Source organism: Globicephala melas, chromosome 1, assembly GCF_963455315.2.
Source record: "Globicephala melas chromosome 1, mGloMel1.2, whole genome shotgun sequence".
NCBI classification, from domain to species: domain Eukaryota; kingdom Metazoa; phylum Chordata; class Mammalia; order Artiodactyla; family Delphinidae; genus Globicephala; species Globicephala melas.
Genome location: NC_083314.1, coordinates 26,629,839 through 26,651,550, shown reverse-complemented (window position 1 = coordinate 26,651,550; position 21,712 = coordinate 26,629,839). Strand labels below are relative to the sequence as shown.

The window sequence follows — 21,712 nt, the reverse complement described above, 5'->3', positions numbered from 1 at the left end:
GTTGATGGTTTCCTTTGCTGTGAAGAAGCTTTTTAGTTTGATGTTTATTTATTTTTGTTTTTGTTGCCTGTTTTTGGTGTCAAATCCAAAAAATCATTGCCAACGCTGATGTCAAAATCTTACTCCCTGTGTTTTCTTCTAAGGGTTTTATGATTTCAGGTCTTACATTAAAATCTTTAACTCATTTTGTGAATGGTATAAGATAGGGATCTGGTTTCATTCTGTTGAATGTGGCTGTCCAATTTTCCCAGCACACTTTACTGAAGAGACTATTCTTTTCCAATTGTATGCTTTGGCTCATTTGTCATAAATTAATTGACTGTATATGCTTTGGTTTATTTATGGGCTCACTATTCTGTTCCATTAATCTATGTGTCCATTTATATGCCAATACTATACTATTTTTGATTATTATAGCTTTGTAATACAGTTTAAAATCAGGAAATGTGATACCTCCAGCCTTGTTCTTCTTCCTCAGGACTGCTTTGGCTATCTGGGGTCTTTGGTGATTCCATATAAATTTTAGAATTGTTTGTTTGATTTCTATGAAAACATGCCATTGGAATTTTGATAGGCATTGCATTGAATCTGTAGATTGCTTTGATAGTGTGGAAATTTTTACAATATTAATACTTCCAATGTATGAGCATGGAATATCTTTCCATTTATTTGTGTTTTCTTCCATTTCTTTCATCAGTGTCTTATATCTACAGTATACAGGTCTTTCACCTCCTTGGTTAAATTTATTTCTGAGTACTTTGTTGTTTTGATGAAATTGAAAATGGGATTGTTTTCTTAATTTCTCTGCCAGATAATTCATTTTTAGTGTATAGAAGAAACACAATAGATATCTTTATATTAATTTTGTATCCTGCAAATTTACTGAATTTATTTATTAGTTCTAACAGCTATTTGATAACATTTTTAGGATTTTTAATATATAAGATCATGTGATCTGCAAATAAATGCAGTTTTATTTCTTCCTTTCCTATTTGGATGCGTTTTATTTCTTTTTCTTGCCTAATTACTCTGGATAGGACTTTCAATACTATGTTGAATAAAAGTGGAGACAGTGGACATCCTTGTCTGGTTCCTGATCTTAGAGGAAAAGCATGTCATCATTGAGTATGATGTGCGCTGTGGGCTTGTCATATATGGCCTTTATTATGTTGGAGTATGTTCCCTCTATACCCAGTCTGTTGAAAGTTTTAATCATAAATGGATGCTGAATTTTGTCAAATGCTTCTTGTGTATCTGTCAAAATGATAACATGAATTTTCTCTTTTATTCTGTTAATGTGGTGTATCACATTGATTGATTTGTGGATGTTGAACCATCCTTGTATCCCTGGAACAAACCCCACTTGATCATGTTGTATGAGCCTTTTAATGTTTTGTTGAATTCTGTTTGCTAATATTTTGTTGATTGAAACCATTTTTTGTATAACAGCTTTATTGAGATAATTCATACCATACAATTCATCCATTTAAAGTGTACAATTCAGTTGAAATCTTTCTTTAAATATAATATATTGTGGACTTTTTTTCCATTTCAAATATTATAATTCTACAGCATCACTTTAATGGTGGCATGGTATTTCTGTATATCTCTGTATCATTGTCTAAATAATTCCCTATCTTTTTCCACATGAAAGTTGTTTCCACTCCTTTTATTATCATAAAAATAGTTTGACAAGCATTCTTAGAGCTAAGTCTTTGTTGATATTCCTAAATTCTGGGTTTCTAGGACAAAATATATACACAGTTTAAAGGTTTAATACATATCATCAAAGTCTTCTCAAACAAGTTGCAAAGTGAATGTATATTCCCACAAGTATGTGAAGATATTCCACCACTACATTTTGATTCTTCTTTACCTTTACCTTCATAGGGTTCTCATCTGAGTGGAGGGTACAAGAAGGTTGTAACCAATTTCAGGTTCATCAAACACCAATATGCACCATAATGGTTAGTCTGGTCAAAAGAAAGCATTAGTTCCTTGAGGGAACCAAATATCTATAGAAAAGTTACATTGCAAAAGGGCATTGGGAAGATCTGGAGTATGGGAAGTAGCCATGCGTAGGCAGATCCAGAGGAAGTTTTGATGCAGGTCACCTTCTGTGACCTGTGATTGGGAAGGAGGAGGGATATTAAAGGGAAGAACAGGGGTCTGGAATCCTTGAACCATCTACCGATAATTTTGCTAGGGCTAGCCTTGGAGTTATGGAGTCTTGCCAATACTATCTTGGTAGTCTCCTGGCCACTTTTAGGGAATGGATTTCAGCTGATGAGAAAGTGGAATGCTTTTCTTCTACTGGATGGGTATTCAGCAAGCTGTTTTTATTTTCATTTAGACCTCTCATAGACTTGGAAATTCCACCTAAGAGAAAAAGTCAGTATCAGCCTCAATTAGACCAACAAACTCATTCAATACATTTGTTTTCGAAGACATTCAAAGCCTGCCAAGCCATGGTATAAAGAAACTACGTACCAAAGAGACTATTCTTTGCCATTTTACAAGATGGGTAAGTCAGATCAAGTGTTCTTACTCTCTGAGAGCAAAACCTTGCCTGGGCCACAGATAAGCATCTCCCATGGGCTTGCCATCTCAGGGAGTATGTCTGGGACCAGTCACGTTGTGGGGGAAGGGGATGCGTGTGTGTCTGGGTGCAGGAAGAAGGATTTAGAGAGCTGCCCCCAGACCGCTTCCTCCTTTTCTCCTCCCCTAGCTCCTTGTACAGGAGACTTTAAGACTGAAAATTCATAAATGTCCTTGGTAGGAAGCAAACTTGAGTCTGACCACTCCTCAGAGCACTTTATCACTTGACAAATTTGTTATTGTGCCTAAACATATTGTTAGAGGAATTTTTCCCGCTCATTCTCCTATTTTAAATGGATTTCTGACAATTATTTGATAACTGGAGGTGTGTTTCAAAAATTCTAAATTCCCTATGTAGTATTTCTCCATGCTGCAGCCTATGTGAGAGTACTGAGGGGCCGAGGCCCCCCACAGATATGACCCTGGGGGGTACACATGGACATGACCTGAAACATTACCTGTATTTCTATAGTCACTGACACTTGGATTTTAGTCACGGAATGGATTCCTTTGTTGACAGACTTTCTAAATGAGTAAACCCCAATATTTCTGAGGCTCTGACAGTGTAGCAGGCACATATTTTGTTCTTCTAACAGCTCTCTGAGGTAAATGCTATTATTTCTTGGTCACTGTAAACAGTGACCAAGTTGCAGAGACAGTTAATTAACTAGCCCCAAATCACAGTACCTAGGAGAAGCAGAATTCAGCCCCAGGCCAAGCTCTGTGCTGGACCTTTAAGCTATATTGCCTCTGTCACAGCTGAGAATCACTTGTACTACTATTTATTCAACAGTTTTCTTTAAAGCAGGCCACTTTTTATCTTAAAATTAAAAATAAGAAAACTAGTAGAAGGATGGTGGGGAGGAATGGGAAGAATCTGCCCTCCTTCTTGTCTCTCCTGAGAAAAGAGCTGCAGCCTGGATGGGATGCCAGAGCAGGGCTGGGACTCAGGTCCTGAGGGGACAGAAAATGACAGCAATCAGAAAGAGTGGGAACCCAGCAGGACCAGGCAGATCTTGGGGAGTTGAGCCAGGCGTAGGGGTGGTAATGGATGAAGCTGGGATTGGGGCCAGAGATTGACTGGAGGAGTGTGGGATAAGGGCAAACCTGGCTTCTGGGGGGTGTGAGAGAATGTTGGAGCCTGAGAAGAGAGTGAGCTGAGGGAATGGGGAGGAGGGTGAGAGCTGAGATTAAGTCATTTGGAGGAGGGTGGTAGGAGTTAGGGTCCCACAGGCAGAAGACCTTAGGAGGCTTATGTTGTTGGTTTTTTGTCACATCTTTATTGGAGTATAATTGCTTTATAATGTTGTTAGTTTCTGCTGTATAACAAAGTGAATCAGCTATACGTATACATATATCCCCATATCCCCTCCCTCTTGTAGGAAGGTCATGTTAAAGGGAGCCAGCCGTGGGGTGGGGGGCACTGCCGGGGCTGAGGAGAGCTTGGAAAGAAGGGGTGGTCCGGAAGTGTTAGTGGGGCTCCTGTCCCTGTAGAACAGCCGAAGCAGTTTCTTGAGACTGAGTGTGAAATCTGTTTTCCTTTGTATGAGGGACTCTAGGTGGCCTCTAGTTTCCAAAGTGATAGTAAACACTTCTTTACAATTCCTCTGCTATGCGGAAGTCTTGTCAGGCAGACACAAAAGGTTTCTCCCTTGCTTATTTTAGAAGACAATTCCTAATTCTTTCCAAACCTATAGAACAAAGTTAACGTCTAGCAAAGCAAATACCTGGGCTAGGTGCCATGGGAGGAGGTAAAAGTCCAGACTATGAGCTCAGCATCAGGGAGCTCACAAGCTAATTGGGAAGATGAGGCAACAGTCAACCTATCAGAGAGTGATTAAGTACCAAGTAGAGCAGCAGGAGTTCAAAGATGAGGTCACTGGGGCCTAGAAGAGCCAGGAAGGCAGCATGCACTAGTGGGGACTAAGCTCGGTCTTGACAGATGAGATGTGCATGGGAAAGAAGAAACAGGGCGACACACCAGAGGCAGCGGATGAGAAGAAGTTTGGGAGGTGTGTGAGGTCTGGGAGAGCAGCGGGGAATCCAGCTATGAGGACCTGGCTGACTGGGCAAGGCAGAACTAGGAAGTGGGAAGGAAAATGTGGACAGTCAGAGGAGCTGCAGGAGTCTGGAAGGTTGAATTTGGACAATCAGAGCCGTTGTAGGATCAGAGTCCAGGGAGAAACCCAGTCAGCTTCAGAGGATGTTAGTCTGTCAGGCTGCTTAGCATGGATGGGAGAAGACACAACTGGCAGGTGAGAAGAGCAGCTGGGAGGCCATGGCAGAACTGCGGGATGGAGTAGTGAGAGGCAGTGAACAGAATCCAGACCTTGGAGGGCTACAGGACTGGCAGATTCTAGCTGCGTGCTGTTGGGCAAGACACTTGACTTTTCTGAACCTTTTTGTGTCTGTAAAATAGAGACTCAAGTCTACGTTTTAGGATACTTGCTAGAATTGAAAATATCTGTCATGTGCCCAAAACTGTGCTAAGTGATTTACTCATACATGTGTCACACTCAGGGTTGCAGTGAGTTGTATTGCCCCCATGAAGTAGGTATTGTTATTAACCTCATTTAGCAGAAGAGGAAACGGAGGCTTAGAGACTTAGAAACCTACTCAAGCAAGCAACTGGTAAGTCATCAGTCTAGGTCATGTCTGGAGATGTCACACTCCCAGACCTTGCTCTTAAAGTGAACTGAGGAAGTTTCATGGGAAATGGGAAGAAAACTCATGTGGCAAAGCATCAGGAGAGAGAAACGACAGTACTGGTAGAGAATTCACAGGAGAGAAATTAAAGCTAATCGCACAGCCTCCCACTTCTACTGCAAGATTGTTGGTGCCTCTGATAGAAATAATGGTTTTAGGCAGAAGAAGTGTCAAGTTGGGATCTGTATACAATTGAAAATATGGTACTGGAAAGTGTAGGCTAGGCAACACGAGAAGACAGAATTGGCTAGTGCCCTATTTAGTGAGGTTTGAAGCCTGACTAATTCAAGAGAAAATTTATGTTGAAATATTCATTGCTCCATTCATTGACTCATTGATTGTGTGTATGTTAGTTATCCATTGTGCAGAAACAAATCATTGCAAAACTTAGTGACTTAAAACATCAGTGATGATGCTTTTTATCTCTCATGGTTTTGGTGGGTTAGGATTTGAGAACTGCTCGGGTGGGCAGTTCTGGCTTAGAGTCTTTCTCAAGGTAACATTCAGTGTCAGTGAGCGCTTCATCCTCTGAAGGCTCAGCTGGGGCTACATCACCCACCCTCAAGGTGACTCACTCACATGGTTGTCAGGTGTGACTACTCACAGGGTTGTCACAGGCTGGTTGGGGACTGAGGCCTCAATGCTTTTCCAGGTGGGCCTTTCCAGGCTGAGCGTCCTGATGGCATGGCAGTTAGCTTCCCCTAGAATGAGTAATCTGAGATAAAGTTGGGAACTGCAATGCCTTTTATGGCTTAGGTTCAAAAGTCTTAGGTTCAAAAGTCACACAACACTCAGCCCTGAAGCAGTGTGGGAGGAAAGGACCCAAGGCACGGATACCAGGGGGTGAGAATCACTGGGGTCCATCTTGGAAGCTGGCAATCATAAGATGATTCAGTCATTGATTGAGCACCCAGTACAAACTAGACACTGTGCTGTCTGCTGGGGATACAGTGACCAGGATAGACAAGACATCTGCTTTCATGGAGCTGACATTCTGGTGGGGAATATGGAGCATAATGGAGTGCTTCTTTTTTTTTTTTTTTTTTTTTCAATTTTAGGTTGTAGTAGTGCTATAAGGGAAGTAAACAGAGTGATGAGTGTAGCCAGGGGATGTTACTTTTAATAGTGCAGTCAGGGAAAACCCCTATGCAGTTTTCACTGAGTCCTGCAAAATAAGAAAAAATAATGTAAAGAGCATTTCAGGAAAAAGGAACAGTAAGTGCTGAAGCCTGAAAGCTGGAAAGGGCTTGGCATGTTTGAGGAACAGAAAGGAGGCCAGTGTAGTTTGGTGGGTAGTCAGTGAGGGTGAGAGTGGTAAGATGTTTGGATTCTACGCCAAGAACAATGGAAAGACTTGGAATAATTTTGAACAGAGGAGTGGCATATCATTTGTATTTTAAAAAGATCAGTCTGCCTGCCATTAAGACACTGTTTGGAGAGGAACAAGAGGGAGGGTTTGCAGACCAGTGAGGAAACTGTTTAGTAGTTGAGACCAGAGGTGATGGTGGTTCAGACCAGCAGCGAAGATGAAAAGGGACAAATGGGTTCCAGAGATATTTTGGAGCTTACATCAATTGAACTCACTGATAGATTTGATGTCAAGCACATTTTCATTCATTCATACATATTCCTTCAGTAACTAATTTGAGAGCCTAACTATATGCCAATCAGTGTGCAAGGTTTCATCAACACCATGTGAAGCAGAAATAGATACAAAGTTTCTACATTCAAGGAGCTTCGGTGGGGAACCAGCATAGAAATAAGCATAAAATTTCACCTGTCATACATCCTATGAAGCAGAATTTATGTGGTGCTATAGGAGCATATAACAGGTCAGAGAAATGATAAGTTGAGAGCTGAAAGATGAGCTAAAAGTTAACTAGGCAAGGAACAGGGGAAGAACTTCACAGAGAGTGCAGCATATGCAAAGGCACTGTGGTAAGAGCATGACATGTTTGAAGAACTAAAACAAAAAAAATGAGTGTGGGGGCTTCCCTGGTGGCGCAGTGGTTGAGAGTCCGCCTGCTGATGCAGGGGACGTGGGTTCGTGCCCCGGTCAGGGAAGATCCCACATGCCGCAGGGCGGCTAGGCCCGTGAGCCATGGCTGCTGAGCCTGCGCGTCCGGAGCCTGTGCTCAGCAATGGGAGAGGCCACAACAGTGAGAGGCCCGCGTACCAAAAAAAAAAAAAAAAAAAAATGAGTTTTTTGGAGGCCAGAAGTCAAGAAGGATATGGCTAAGGAGATGGCAAGGTCAGAACAAGGCGGGCTTTACAGGCCATTTTCAGGTTTGGGGCTTCTAGCCTGAGATTAATGGGAAACGTTTGAAAAGTTTTAAAGAGGGTGGAGGTGACACGATTAAAATTGCATTTTGAAAAGATGACTCCAACTGTGAGGAAGAAAAAGGGGGCGGGATGGGGAGTAGAGTAGGGCAAAGATTGAATATAAAGGGTCAGGAGGCAATTGCAGGGGTTAGGCTGACAGTTTTTAACCTCAGCTACATCACTTCTAAAACTCCAGATGCCCAGGATATACCCAATACCAATTAAGTCAGAATCTCCTGGTGGGAGGGAGAAGGTCCCAGGCATCAATAATTTATAAAACTTCCAGATAATTCCATTGTGCAGCCAAGTTAGGAACCAGTGCTATAGGCAACTGATGATGGGAGGAAGTGATACCGACCAGGGTTCTTGGCCTTCCCCAATCAGTAGAAATTGACTAGAGGCCAGACCAGAAATTCAGGCAAGGCTTTATTGGGGCTCCTGTGCCCACCGGCCACAGGAGGGACCAAAAACAAGTAACACATTCCCTTGCTGGTTCCCCAACGGGGTGCGCGAGCTAGTTCCTTATATGGGGTGAGGGTAGGGGTGTGTCCAGGGGGGCTGCAGGTGTGGCTTTGGCGTTTTTCCCACCCCTTTGGTGGTGGTGTGTGCAGGGGGCATGTCCAATACCCTGCTTTTGCTCTCGGCTCTTCAGAAGTGGCAGTTGGATTTTTTTTGGTCTCTTTGTATCTTGTTGTCCATAATTTGCCCCAACTGTGCCTGCACGCAGTCATTTTTAGTCCCTTATAGTCCCTTTGTATTTTGTTGCTTGGGGAGAAGTTCGTCCAGGTGCAAGCACTGCAGCAAAGAGTGCCAGGTTCCAGCTTGTCTCACTTCCCCCTGAGAGACTCTACACGCTTATTCTTTTTTTTTTTTAATCAATTTATTTATTTTAGTTTTGGCTGCACTGGGTCTTCGTCACTGGGCGTGGGCTTTCTCTAGCTGCAGTGAGCAGGGGCTACTCTTCACGGCAATGGGCGGGCTTCTCATTGCGGTGGACTCTCTTGTTGCGGAACACAGGCTCTAGGCGGGAGATTCAGTAGTTGTGGCTCATGGGATCTAGAGCGCAGGCTCGGTAGTTGTGGCTCACGGGCTTAGTTGCTCCACGGCATGTGGGATCTTCCCTGACCAGGGCTCAAACCCATGTCCCCTGCATTGGCAGGTGGATTCTTAACGACTGCGCCACCAGGGAGGCCCTACACCTTTATTCTTAAGGGGTAAGGGGCCGAAGTTCTCTTCTGAAATTTCTTCCTGCTGGACAGGGGCCGCAGACCCTAGCCTACCCTAGAGGTGTATGAGTCCCTCACTGACTGTCCCAAGGACCTGTAGGGACCTGGGCCACTCTCTGCTGGAATGGTTTGAATTCCTTGAGCCATCATGAGACTTACCTCAAACTGTTGGAGCCTAGAAGACACAAATTTAACCAAAAGGTTAAACAAACCAGGGCTAAAAAGGAGGAGAACAACAATAGCCATTAAAGGATTTAGAAAGGAAAGGAACCAGATTAACTTTGGGAGGGTTTCCTTAACTGTTGACCACACAGGGGAGGCTATGTCATCCCTGCCAAGAAGCCATTCTGTTTGGGTGTATACTTTGTTAACCTCAGGGTTAAAGTTTAACATGTTGCTCTATTTTTAGAATGGAAGTTCTGGACCTGTTGGTCCCAGCTCTCCTTCTTGAACCAAAAATTCTTAGTCACAGGTTTACAACAGCAGGGAAGACAACAGAGTAGTAGATAAAATATAGCATAAATCAGTATGACTGAAAAGAAAAGGGTTATGAGAAAATGAAAACCTCCTGCCAGAAAGTTTTTTATACCTTGTGGAATCCAAGAGAACAAACTAGATAAGCAGTTTTCAATTTCCCTGCCCATATTGAATAGCAAGAATTGGTGATTCATTGTCTGCTGAACCCAGGTGGCTTGTCGAATTTTCTCAATGTTGGTTTCTACCTGGGAAGAGGTGTTGACATATGTGCAAAACAAGAAGTATTGGCAATTGCACATACCCCTCTTTGTTCTGCCAATAGATGATCGAGGGCCAATAGATGATCGAGGGTCAAGTACCACCTTGGGCAGGGACTCTAGATCCCTCCCCAGATGGAGAGAATCATGTAGTCCTTTAATAATTTTCCACTGCTCAAAAAGGGATATGAGTAGTTTTTCACGTATGTGCCACCAGCCATCTGTTCTCTTAGTTCTCCCTTTGTCTCGTGCCCTGGTCTCCTTAGAAGTTGAGTATCTAGGTATAGCGTTAGAAGGGGTAAGGGATGGGATTAAAGCCATTTCTGTTCTGGGCATCAGGGCTGTTTCTATGCCTCCCAATCTGCCCTGTTGTTCCCTTGGGTAATTTGAGATTTTTCCTTTTGGTGCCCGCAGCAGTGAATGACTGCTACTAGTTTTGGTTTTGAGCCGCTTCTATGAGATGTAAAATCTTAGCTCCATATTTCACAGGGGAGTTTTTTGCATTTAAAGTCCTCTTCTTTCCAGATAGCTGCCTAGACATGTAAAACAAGGAAGGCATATTTTGAGTCTGTATATATGTTTATAATTTTTCCTTCCCCTAAGGTTAAGGATCAAGTTAGTTCTATTACCTCAGCCCTCTGGGCTGAGGTGTTAGGTGGCAAAGGTTTTGCTTCTGTAACGCTATAAACACTCACAATAGCATACCCTGTCCTACTGACTCCCTCTTTAATGAAACTACTGCCATCAGTAAATCATGCTTTCTCAGGGTTTTCTATGGCCTGGATTGTTAAATCAGGCCTACAGGTATAAACCAGGTCCAGGGTCTTAAGGCAGGAATGTGTTAGTTCTGGGCTTTCTGCGTAGCTTTCTGTGTAGCCGGGTTGAGGGTGTGGCAACTTTTGAGAGTTAGCTCTGGGGAGTCAAGGAGTAAAGCCTGGTACTTAGTAAGGTGGCCTCCAGTTAGCCAATGGTGGCCTTTAATCTCCAGTATCCCTTGTACTTGATGAGGGGTCTGGACTTCCAGCGGCTGTCCAAAGGTAAGCTTGCTAGCTTCTTCCACTAATAAAGCAGTGGCAGCTACCACCCAGAGGCAGCCAGGCCAACCTCGGGCGATGGAATCTAGTTGTTTGGAAACATAGCCTCTAGGCTGAGGGGCTTCTCCTAGCTTTTGTACAAGGAGCCCCCAGAGCTGTCCCCTGCTTTCCAGCTATGTACAAGGTAAATGGCTTTTTTGAATTAGGGAGACCCAGAGCAGGATCTCTGGTGAGGGCCTGTTTGATATTATTAAAAACCTTTTCTTGTTTCCCCCGTCCAAAGTAATGGTTCTGTATCTGGGCCTTTAGTGGCTTCATATAGAGGCTTAGCCATTAGTCCAAATCCTGGGATCCAAATTCTGCAAAATCCTGCCATGCCTAAGGGAGTACAAAGATTTTTTTTTTGTCTTTGCAGCACTTAGGCCTAATATAGCTTGTTTTCTATCTGGAGATAACTGTTTACTTCCAGGGTTTATAATATATCCCAGATATTTAACTTGTTGTTGTTTTGAAATTTGTGCCTTTTTCTGGGATATCCTGTAACCCCAGGCCCCAAGGAAATTAAGGACTTCTGTGGTATTCTGATCTGAGGCCTCCATGGTGTGGCTGCATATTAATATATCATCCACATACTGTAGAATAGCTTCTTTTAGGTGTATTTCCCTTAGTTCTTTTCCTAGGGCCTGGGTGAACAATTGTGGACTGTCCCAAAACCCCTGAGGCAATACTGTCCAGGTATATTGTTGCATTTGGCCCAAGTGAGGGTTGAAGGCAAACAGATCCTGTAATGAGGGATGAACTGGGATGCAAAAGCAGGCATCCTTGAGGTCAAGCACAGTAAACCATTTGGCATCTCCAGGTTTCTGGACTATATATTGTAAGGACTGTCTACAAGGGGATGTATAGGGACCACTGCATCGTTTACTGCTCTAAGGTCTTGTTCCATTCAATATTCCCCATCTGGCTTAACAACTGGCAGAATAGGGGTTTTGCATGGAGGCTGACAGGGCAGTAAGAGGACATGTTTTAAGAATTTATTTATGAGGGTCGCAAACCCTTTTTTGCTTCCAACTTTATGTGATAGTACTTTCTCTTGTTAGGATGAGCGACTTCTGGCTTAAGGCTAATTTTTATAGGTTGGGCATTTATAGCCTTCCCAGGGATTCCTTTGTCCCAAACTGCAGGGTTTAGTGTAGAATATGGCTGGGAATTAGACCCCTGTTCTTCCAGCTGATTTGTCTTAGAGCCAAGAAAAGGGGCTGCTGGGGGTCTCCTAATTGTAATATGGCTCCAAGGGAGGCCAGAAGGTCTCTCCCCTGTAGTGGGGTAGGACACTCAAGCCCAACTGAAAAGCTGCGGGAGATCAAATGCTGTTCACATTGGCAAGTGAGAGGCCCAGTAAAGTAATGGGTGTGAGGCTTTCTGTCAACACCAGTCACTGTACAGCTTTTAGAGGAGAGAAGTCCAGTGTGAGAGATCAGGACAGAGTAAGTGGCTCCCGTGTCAATTAAAAAATTGATTTTCTTACGTGCCATGTTAAGGACCACCAAGGCTCCTCAAAGGAGATAGACATCTTGTGAAGGGGAACTGCCAGAACCCCCGGGCCACCTCAGTCATCCAGCATGGCCGTATTGGGAGTGGGAGTCCCCGCTTCGCCTTTGGGATAGGAGAAAGTCTCGCTTCCAATGACCTGTTTGTTTACAGACTGCGCATGGACCAGGGGCCTTTTTTTTTTTGGCACTCCTGGGCCCAGTGGTCAGTTGACTTACATTTGAAGTGTTCCCCCTTGCGGGATGGATGGTTAAACTTCCTTGGCCCCTTTAGGTTGCCTTGAGGTTACATGGCATGACAGACAGCAACAGCTATCAGTTTAGCATGAGCCCTGGCCTGCCTGTTTTCACCTTGGGTTCTCTCTTCTTCCTCAGCTTGATCTCGATTATTAAGTACCCCAAAGGCCACCTCTAGGAGTTGGGGCCTAGGGGTTTGTGGGCCTAATTGTAGCTTCTGGAGTTTCCGCCTAATATCAGGAGCATACTGGCTGATAAAACGTTGTCCCAGCAGGGATTGACCCTTGGGAATGGACAGCTCAATATTAGTAAATTTTCTAAAAGCCTCCATAAGCCGTCCCTGAAAGAGGGCTGGATTTTCTTTTTCTTCTTGGGTCACTCTTTTAACCTTTTCATAGTTAATTGGCTTTTTTTTTTTTTAATTTATTTATTTTTGGCTGTGTTGGGTCTTCGTTTCTGTGCGAGGGCTTTCTCCAGTTCTGGCGAGCGGGGGCCACTCTTCATCGCGGTGCGTGGGCCTCTCACTGTTGTAGCCTCTCCCGTTGCGGAGCACAGGCTCCAGATGCGCAAGCTCAGTAGTTGTGGCTCACGGGCTTAGTCTCCATGGCACGTGGGATCTTCCCAGACCAGGGCTCGAACCCGTGTCCCCTGCATTGGCAGGCAGACTGCCAACCACTGCGCCACTAGGGAAGTCCTTAACTGGCTTTTTGATATACTTTCTCATCCCTTCTAATACCCATTGGATCATGTGATTTCTGGCTTCTGTTCCCTCCCAGGAATTATCATTCTAATGGGGCTCCTGATTTGGGAATGCATCTCCTCCCATAACAAAAAGTTCGTGTTGGTCCCCGGCAAGCTGGTCAGTGCGCCCCTGGGCTGCTGCCCAAATTCTCTGTTTCGCCTCAGGGGTACAGCAAGTAGATAGGACTATCTGGACATCCTTCCAAGTTAAATCAAAGGCCAGAGTTAGGGCCTGAAACCCTTCAGCAAACCTTGACTAGGGTCTTCAGAAAATCAGCCAGTCTCTGTTTGCATTGGGCTCAGTCAGTTAAAGAGAAGGGCACATGTATTCTGATTGTCCCTTCACCTTTTGCCACTTCCCTAAGAGAGCATATTTTTCCTGATCCTGGGTGCTAGGAAGCTCCACTGTGAGTTACCTCAGAGGGACTAGTCTCTCCTTTCTGGGGTAATGGACCGTATAAAGGGACATAGGGAGGTGGAGTTTGGGATTTGCCAGAGGGATCTGGAGAAGTAGGTGCCTCTGGGGAAGTAGGTGGCTCTGGAGAAGCAGTGGAGACTTGGTTTCCCCCCTGAGAACTGGGGAAGATTAGAAGGGGATCATCTAAAATGTTGGGAGTGTTTTCTGATTCCCCAGGCTTTTGATTACAGGAGCCACATAGAGCAGGGGTTTTGGTAAAGGACCATGAAGGCTCGAACATAGGGAACCTCAGTTCATTTTTCCATCTTGCAACAGTAAAGATCCAACTGCAAGATGATATTGTAATTTAGAGACCCATTTTCAGGCCATTTTTATCCATCCCCACAACTTATATAAAGGCCAGGCAGTGTTACAGTAAAGTAAGTTTCCCCCTTTTTAGCCCATCTAGTTTTTAAAATTTCCAGTTTTTAAGAATACATTCCAGAGGTGTTTCTTCCAGCTTAGAAGAGGGTCCTTCCATGTTGAGTAACCTGCAACCAAGAAAGAGCACTCCTAGATATGAAGTCTGGTGTCCTGGAGACATTTTACCAGGAGGCCTTTGTCAGAAGGGGGTTGGAGTGTCTTCCAAATTCCCTTCTTACCTAATGGGATTTTGAGCGTCCTCTACTTTCCCATCAATTCCTAACCAGACATCTCTGGTCGACCCTGTCCCTCATGCAAGGGCTCAGTGCCAGCACGTTGCCAGGGCTCTCCTTGAGGGGGATCTGTTATCTATAAATCTTATGTCTTATAACAAGTTTCCCTAGGTTGGGGTGTATTCCTCAAGAATGAGCTTCTATAAAGCCTAGGATGTGGGCTGCTTGGAAGTGGCCAGCCCAATAGGTAGTCTGTAACAAGGTCTGGGCTGCCAAGGCCTGGAGTGAAGGGGGTCCTAGAGGTGCAAAAAGGAACTCCTGGAGGAATTGGAGTTGGGCGTAATGAAAAATGCCACAGGAGTCAGGACCTGAGGGCCTAGAGGTGGGAGTATTCCCATAGGGGATTTCTGGACATACAGTAAGGCGAGAGACTAGACAGCAGAAGAACCCAAAACCCTTTCCCCTACCTGTTTGGTGGTTACGATAAAACTGGGGAGAGCCTGATGATTCCATTTGACATGGGCAACAGCGAGTTTGGACAACGTTTCCCATGTAATTTAACATACCAGTTGAACCCAATTAGTTTAGGATCTCTCTTTGGGTTGCTCCAAGGGCCATTGGAAGCACCCCAAAGTTAGCTGGAGGTCAAAAGAACTTGATATTTGGGAAGTCTGTCAAAAATTTCAAAAAGTTTTAAAACAGCCAATCAGATAGAATCATAGGTCACCATGAAAAAATTATTCCTTGAGCTAAGGTGAAAGAAAAGATTGCAAAAGTAAATACAGATCACTTAAAGGCACAGAAACTCACACAATCTGTTATCAAAAGCAGCATTCCAGGAAAACTTTGCTCTCTTATGAGAGAGAGAAACCAAATCCAGTCTTGCATCCACCTACTCTTAATAAAATCCATTTACCTAACTGAATTTAATCCAACCTTAGAAAATCCTGAGCACATACAAAATTCTCTTCTCAGTGTTCCTTTTCCACAAACCTTCTGCAAATTTCTGTAGCCATATTTTGTCCCTTATTTTTTCCCATTCAGAAACAACCAGCTCTAGGACAAAATCATCCTTTTTTCCTTTCAACAAAATATATTTCCACTCCTCATACCTTCTTTTCTGAAAACACACATCCTATTTTCCTTAAGCCACCATGAACTGTCTTTTACATTAGCCTTCTATAGATTGGTAGAGAACATCTCAAGGTGGCACCAAACATCTTTAGTTTCTCTCTCACAAGAAGACAAAAGTAGGTAAAGTTAGACATGTTTAACAATTAATGTTCCAAAATTTTATCTTATCTGAAATGGCCTGGATATTCAATGAATTCTTAACATTTAACTTAATTTTGTTTCAAGTTACCAAAATTTGGAGAGACTATTTTAGATGGACATTACCAAAACATAATTATTCCTATAGAGTTTAACAAAAAGCTCTCATCTCAGTTACATTTACTTAAAAGTTTAATCATATCAGGTTATTTTCCCTGTTGACAAATTTCATAATAGAAACAATATGCGTTTATTGACTTTCAATAGCCCTAGGTACAATGAAAGTATTGTGCTTAATGTTGATGTCTCTAAAGACAGGTCTGTATTAATTAAGACCACAAGCTTAAGCTAGCTCTAATACCAAATATTAATTCAATATTAAATATTTCCCAGATCACATGAACCTGAAATGTATTCTAGTGAGCTTCTTTTATATTTCTGAGAATGCATATAAGCACTCAATTTCTTTTAAGCAAATTAAATACAGCTCATTTACAAGTTAATTTTTACATAAAGACAGACAGAACCAGAGATCTCACAGTTTTTCTGCTTGAATTTAAAATGCCTCTTTTTTTTTTTTTTTTTTCCTCAGTCTGGAGAACTACAGATGGATCAGGTAGTTCCTGAGAGCCCAGGCAGAATAGTTACATTGCAAAGGCAGAAGAGAGATGCAAGCTCCTCTCCGTTTTTTTTGTTTGTTTGTTTGTTTTTTGCGGTACGCGGGCCTCTCACTGTTGTGGCCTCTCCCGTTGCGGAGCACAGGCTCCGGACGCGCAGGCTCAGCGGCCATGGCTCACGTGCCCAGCCGCTCTGCGGCATGTGGGATCTTCCCGGACCGGGACACGAACCCGCGTCCCCTGCATTGGCAGACAGACTCTCAACCACTGCACCACCAGGGAAGCCCAAGGTGTAAGGTTTTTTTATCTTATCCATTGACCAGTCTTTGTGATCAGATTTTAAGGGCAGAGCTTATGTCTAGATTAGCAATGATTTGCATTTCATGTGCAGTTCTTATCTCTTTTGGGAATAGTTGAAGAACAGATTATGTATAGATTATGATAGATCATGGTTATTGCCTAAGAAATTCTTCCTCAGTAAAATTCTTTCTCAGCACATAGGGTTCATTTATTTATTTCAGAAATATTAAGCATTGACTATGTGCAAGACACAGTAGAAGAGATGAAGACTTTGTCCTCAGAGAATTAATAGCCTGGAAGGCTTAGATGGCCCCTCAGATGAAAACTGCCTTTGTTTTATGCACCCTGGTGCCAAATAATTCAAAAACCCCATTCTTCCAAAATAAAATATATTCTTTCAGCAGCAGTGTGACCCTTAGACTCTCTGACCTTCAGTTTTCTCATGTGCAAAAAGGATAAAAATAGTATCTACCTAATAGAATTGAGATACCCGTATAATTTAGCATTGTGCCTGTACATAACATTAAGAAACCTCCAAAAAGCAGAACTGTTGGTGACTGTAGACAAGGGGTTATAAGACATGAGGGAACTCCATTGGGTATGAATTTAGGGACGTAACAACTGCAGTTTGATACAAAGATGATACAAAGTGGCCTGTTTATAATGTAGGGCTTAAAGGGTTGGGGGGGGGTTGTCTAGAATTAGAATGTAAGCATGCAAATTTATATGATTTATTTCGTTTTATTTACACTTTGGAATAATCCAATAATATGCTTCTTAATCAGAGATTGAACCACAGAAATAACCTTCTAAATCCTTTTTTTCCACATCTTTTAAATATATTCCTTTGTCTTAAATCCTGTAAATTATTTTGTTATTGCACACAATTGTTGAAAGGACAGTGTGTTAAAATCAAGTAGTCTTAAAATAAATCATTAATTTGTTTTACATTCCAGATGGGGACCAGAAATTAGCCACAGTTTCATCGAATCCTAGACCACTTAATTCACTGCCAGGGCATTACTGTTGTGAAGAGAGGTGGCTTTGAAAGAAAGGCTTTTAAACTAAAGTAACCACGGCATTTGAACAAAATAACATTTGGCATTCTTAAGTGGCTCTTTTAGACTGAAATAATGGTAACAGAACTACTTTTAAGTGTATATCCAGATGGCTACAATCCTAAAATATTTACATGTTGCAAATTCTTTTCACATTAAGTTGGTCAGCCTAGGGCAGGGAATCAAGATCAGCCTTAAGAAGACTTGTCACCTGTTCTTAATGCCCCACTACCAGACTTGTTGCTGGTGTTGGCAAACCATCTCACATTTAGTCCAGTGGTTTTATGTGGGACTAGGTAAGAATATAATTGCCTCCGCCCAATAACTGCATCACTGTTGGAAAAAAAAAGCAGCAGCAGCATCTGAGGATGTAGCTAAGGAGGAAGATTACTGGCATCACAGACCTGGAAGGTGATTTGGATGCAGAACCCCAGATATGACACAGGGCTGTAGTGAGATGTGGGGCTGGTAAAAAGAAAGATTAGTTGAAAGTCTAGATACAGGAGTTAACATCCCTATCCTGACAAGAATGCCTGACAACTAGGCATCAACTCCCTGGGCAAAATGCTAGAGGTTCTTCTCTAAGAAATGAAATGATCCCAAAGGAAAGAATCCTACATTCTGTTCCCTAGGGACCCCCCAGCATAGTAGTTGGTTCTTTACTCAACACCCCAAAGTGAAGTCTACCAGTTAATGAACTCACCCCAAGAACATAGAGTTACATACATACATATATATATATATATATATATATATATATATATACACACACACACGTATATATACATATATCTCCACTGTCTTAGTCTTAGTTGTGAACAGCCAACCAAGGATCACCAGAGAGTTGAAAAAATACTACAACATGAAAGACAAAGATCAAAATAAACAAAACAAACAGAAGAAATTATCCCAGAGGAAAAGGGAATTCAGGGAACAGAAAAGAACCTAAAACAAGCTAAAAAAAATTGCTTTATCATTTGACAACGAGATGGGTCAAAATAATTAAATTCATAAACATGAAAAAGCAATCTTTCCAAATCTCTTGGAAATTAAGAATGATTGCTAAAAATTAAAAATTTGACAGGATTTAGAAAAAATTCTGAAATATTCTATAGAGAATCGAAAAGCAAATAAAATGACTTAAAAAAAAAAGACATAGAGTAACAAATCAGGTCCATCATCTAACTAGTAAGCATTCTAGAGACAGAACAACAACAACAAAAAATTAAGAGTAGAGGGAATTATCAAAGACACATTTTCACAGAGCTTAAGACCAGAAGCCTCCCAAATGAAAGCTTTGCTTATCTTTCTATTAGTTGTCATGTCCTTATTTGAGGCAGCTCTTTGTGTTTTAGGGATATGTGTTGAAATATTTTTTCCCAAGTTTTACTTTTGTTTTTTCAGTTTTTTGGTTTATTTAAGTTTCGTTCATAGTATTTTTAAAACTTTTAATTTGGTCAGATCTGTTTCAAACAAAAACAAGTTTCTTGTTTTTCTTTAGAAGGCTCTAAGATTATATATTTTCCTATATTACTTTTATTACTTAAAACTTTTACAATTTAGATTTTTATTCTATTACAAATTTCTATTTTATGTTGAGATTGTTTTGCTCTCACTCTCTTTAATGTATTCTTTTCCCAGTGAAACGAAATGCCTATATTAAGTCCCCATATACGTTGCATCTATTTCTGGAATGCCTAGTCCACCTCCCTTACGTATCTGTTCTTTCCCATGACAATATCACATACTCTGATTATAGTAGCTTCATACTGTTTTAATATCCGGTGAGTAAAAACCTCCTCTCTCAACACATTCCTTTCTCAAAAATATCTTAGGAATGCTTGCACATTCGTTTTTTCACCTAAGCTTCAGTATAATTTTGTCCGGTTACAAAGAACAACATGGCAATTCTGACTGGAATGGCATTAAATTCATATACTCATTTGTGAAGGACTGACATCTTCATTCAACTATATTAATCAATTAACATATAAAACATATATACTAAATAGGTCCTCTCCCCACTGAAATATCTTGTTCTGTCATTCATCTCTCTTCTACGAAGTTTCACGATTCAGGGTTTTGTTTTCAGTGGTTGTTCCGTGCTCTCCTTATGCCTCCTGAAGCATATGTACACATTTTGGCCTAGAGTCCTCTTCTTTCATACAAAACATGGTTTGGTTGTTTGGCATCACCGTCCTCCCAGTTTTTCTTGCCAACCTCATTAGCCTCAGCAGCCTCACCAGCCCCTCACTTATTTTGTTCAGTTGCTCAAACTTTCCAAATTATTTCCAGCCTCTGGGTCTTTGCATATGGACTACTTTGTACTTCGGCCACTTATCCTTTTGGACTGTTTCAATGCTATTTCTACTGAAGGCCTTCTCTGACCTTTTCCAAATTTAGGTTAGGTTCTCCTTCACAGCACTCTGGTTCTTTTCCATCCTGGCATATGTGTGTTCAGCATGCTGTCCTAACTACAATAAACTTTAGAAAGACTGTGTACTTGTCACCCACATACCTAATACCTGGCATATATACTTGCTCAACAAAGATTATTTTAATACAGTTGTCTATGATTTCAAAGACTGAACTGTATCTGAAGAACAGATCCTCTCAACCAGTTTAATCAGCAAACAGCTCACTTTTAAAGAGAAACAGGAGAATCACTCAAAATGGTCAAAAATATGTAAATGTGTATCAACATCAATAGGAAGGTTCCACTGTTTTGGTACAAAAACAAGACCACTCCTGACTTGAAGAGAAGGTTCTTTACGTTTGCTTCTGGACCATTACTAAAAATGTGTGTCAATAATGCAAGGCTTATAGCCAAGATAATGGACTTTAAAAACTAATTATTAATAAAAATATATCTAGTGAAGATAAAAGACATTTAGATCCTTTCAAAGATTCTGTTTTTGATCTCTTCTCACCTTACCCCCACAGACTATAAAGATAAAACTCTTTCTTACATATACTAGTCGTATTACTATTACTTCTCTCATCAGAACAAAAATACAATACACAAAACATACTAGAAATAGTTGGTTCTTTTTAATCAGCTATTGATGGTATAATAAAATAAATTTAAGTGGCACCTAATTTAAACATTTAAAATAGTTCATTGAAGGATAATCTACAACACAATATGTTAAGCCAGATAGTCAAAATAACACCTCTTTTTTTTTTTTTCAAGAAGAAATAAAGGCATGATCAACATTATGACCAACAATTTGGGTTCATTTGGACACTTACAGATGACTCTGTAGGCATATTGGCAGGCACGATGCTGAAATACAATCCACTTGACTTATAAATAATGGTAAGATAAAAAAAGAAAGCTATACATTTCAGAATTCTCTGAAATTAAAGAAGAATATCCACCAAATATCACAACAGATCTTTTAATGACTAATTTTTTTTTTAACATTACAACTGCTGTTTTAGGGAACACTTTTTCTCTTTGAACATTTAACTAAATGTTCAATGCGTTAAATAATTTACAGAGAGAAATAAGTTTGGTGTTCTGTACAAATTAAAGGACCCATGAATATAACCCCCTCCCACCACCAAAGCTCAAATTTGCAATGGTCTCAGCAGAAAATAAACAGTTCACAATTTAAACAGAATTGATAGCATTACAAACGTTTACAGGACTCCTCTCTTATTTTTTTTGAACAACGAAGATTACAATGACAGAACTGAATGATCAGAATGTAAAAATATTTGTGCAAAACTGCATTAATTGTTCTTACCATTCAACAGAGGTAAAACCTATGAACACACAATAACAATAATGAAGAAAAACTACACTGAAAGTAATTCTGTTAGATTTCAAACAACATTGATCATAGTATTACTAAACATTAAAAGAAAATGTGGCAACATGAGCAGCAGAAGCAACAAATGATTCGGCAATTATGCCAGCTGAGGAAGCTGACGCTAGAAAATGCCGAAGTGCATCTCCACACCAGCCATCCATCTTACAAGACTGGAAACAACTGTAGGGCTTAAAACTCACTTCAGTGTCTTTATTCTTGAAATTTGTAGATCATAAATGAAATATTTAACAAAGTCCTTTCCCCCCCTCTCAAGGAGTGTTTCTTGCATCACTGGAAATCCTTAAAAGAGTTGAATCATAGACTCTCTGGATTTACCTACACCAATCCATTTAACTGGGAGAGGAAAAAAAAATGGTATAAGAATAGTATTAATTCATTTACAATGTTCAATCTTTGAGATTAAAAGATCCCACACTTTTCTCAAC

General features: G+C 41.3%; 2 protein-coding genes across 2 annotated transcripts in view; one reads left to right on the top strand and one right to left on the bottom strand.

Annotated features, from left to right (window-relative positions):
- Positions 1-17,463, top strand: part of SPMIP3 (sperm microtubule inner protein 3) — a 32,280-nt gene extending 14,817 nt beyond the window's left edge. The window contains 4 exon segments of the mRNA XM_030868533.2: positions 2,354-2,422; positions 2,424-2,524; positions 17,347-17,428; positions 17,430-17,463. Of these exon segments, the coding sequence (XP_030724393.2) occupies positions 2,354-2,422; positions 2,424-2,524; positions 17,347-17,428; positions 17,430-17,463 (286 nt within the window).
- A 3,014-nt stretch (positions 17,464-20,477) lies between these two features.
- The window catches only part of ADSS2 (adenylosuccinate synthase 2), a 40,438-nt gene continuing 39,203 nt past the window's right edge, over positions 20,478-21,712 (bottom strand). The window contains exon 13 of the mRNA XM_030868532.3: positions 20,478-21,620. Within this exon, the coding sequence (XP_030724392.1) occupies positions 21,568-21,620 (53 nt within the window). The 3' untranslated portion in view covers positions 20,478-21,567. The remainder of the gene's footprint in view (positions 21,621-21,712) is intronic.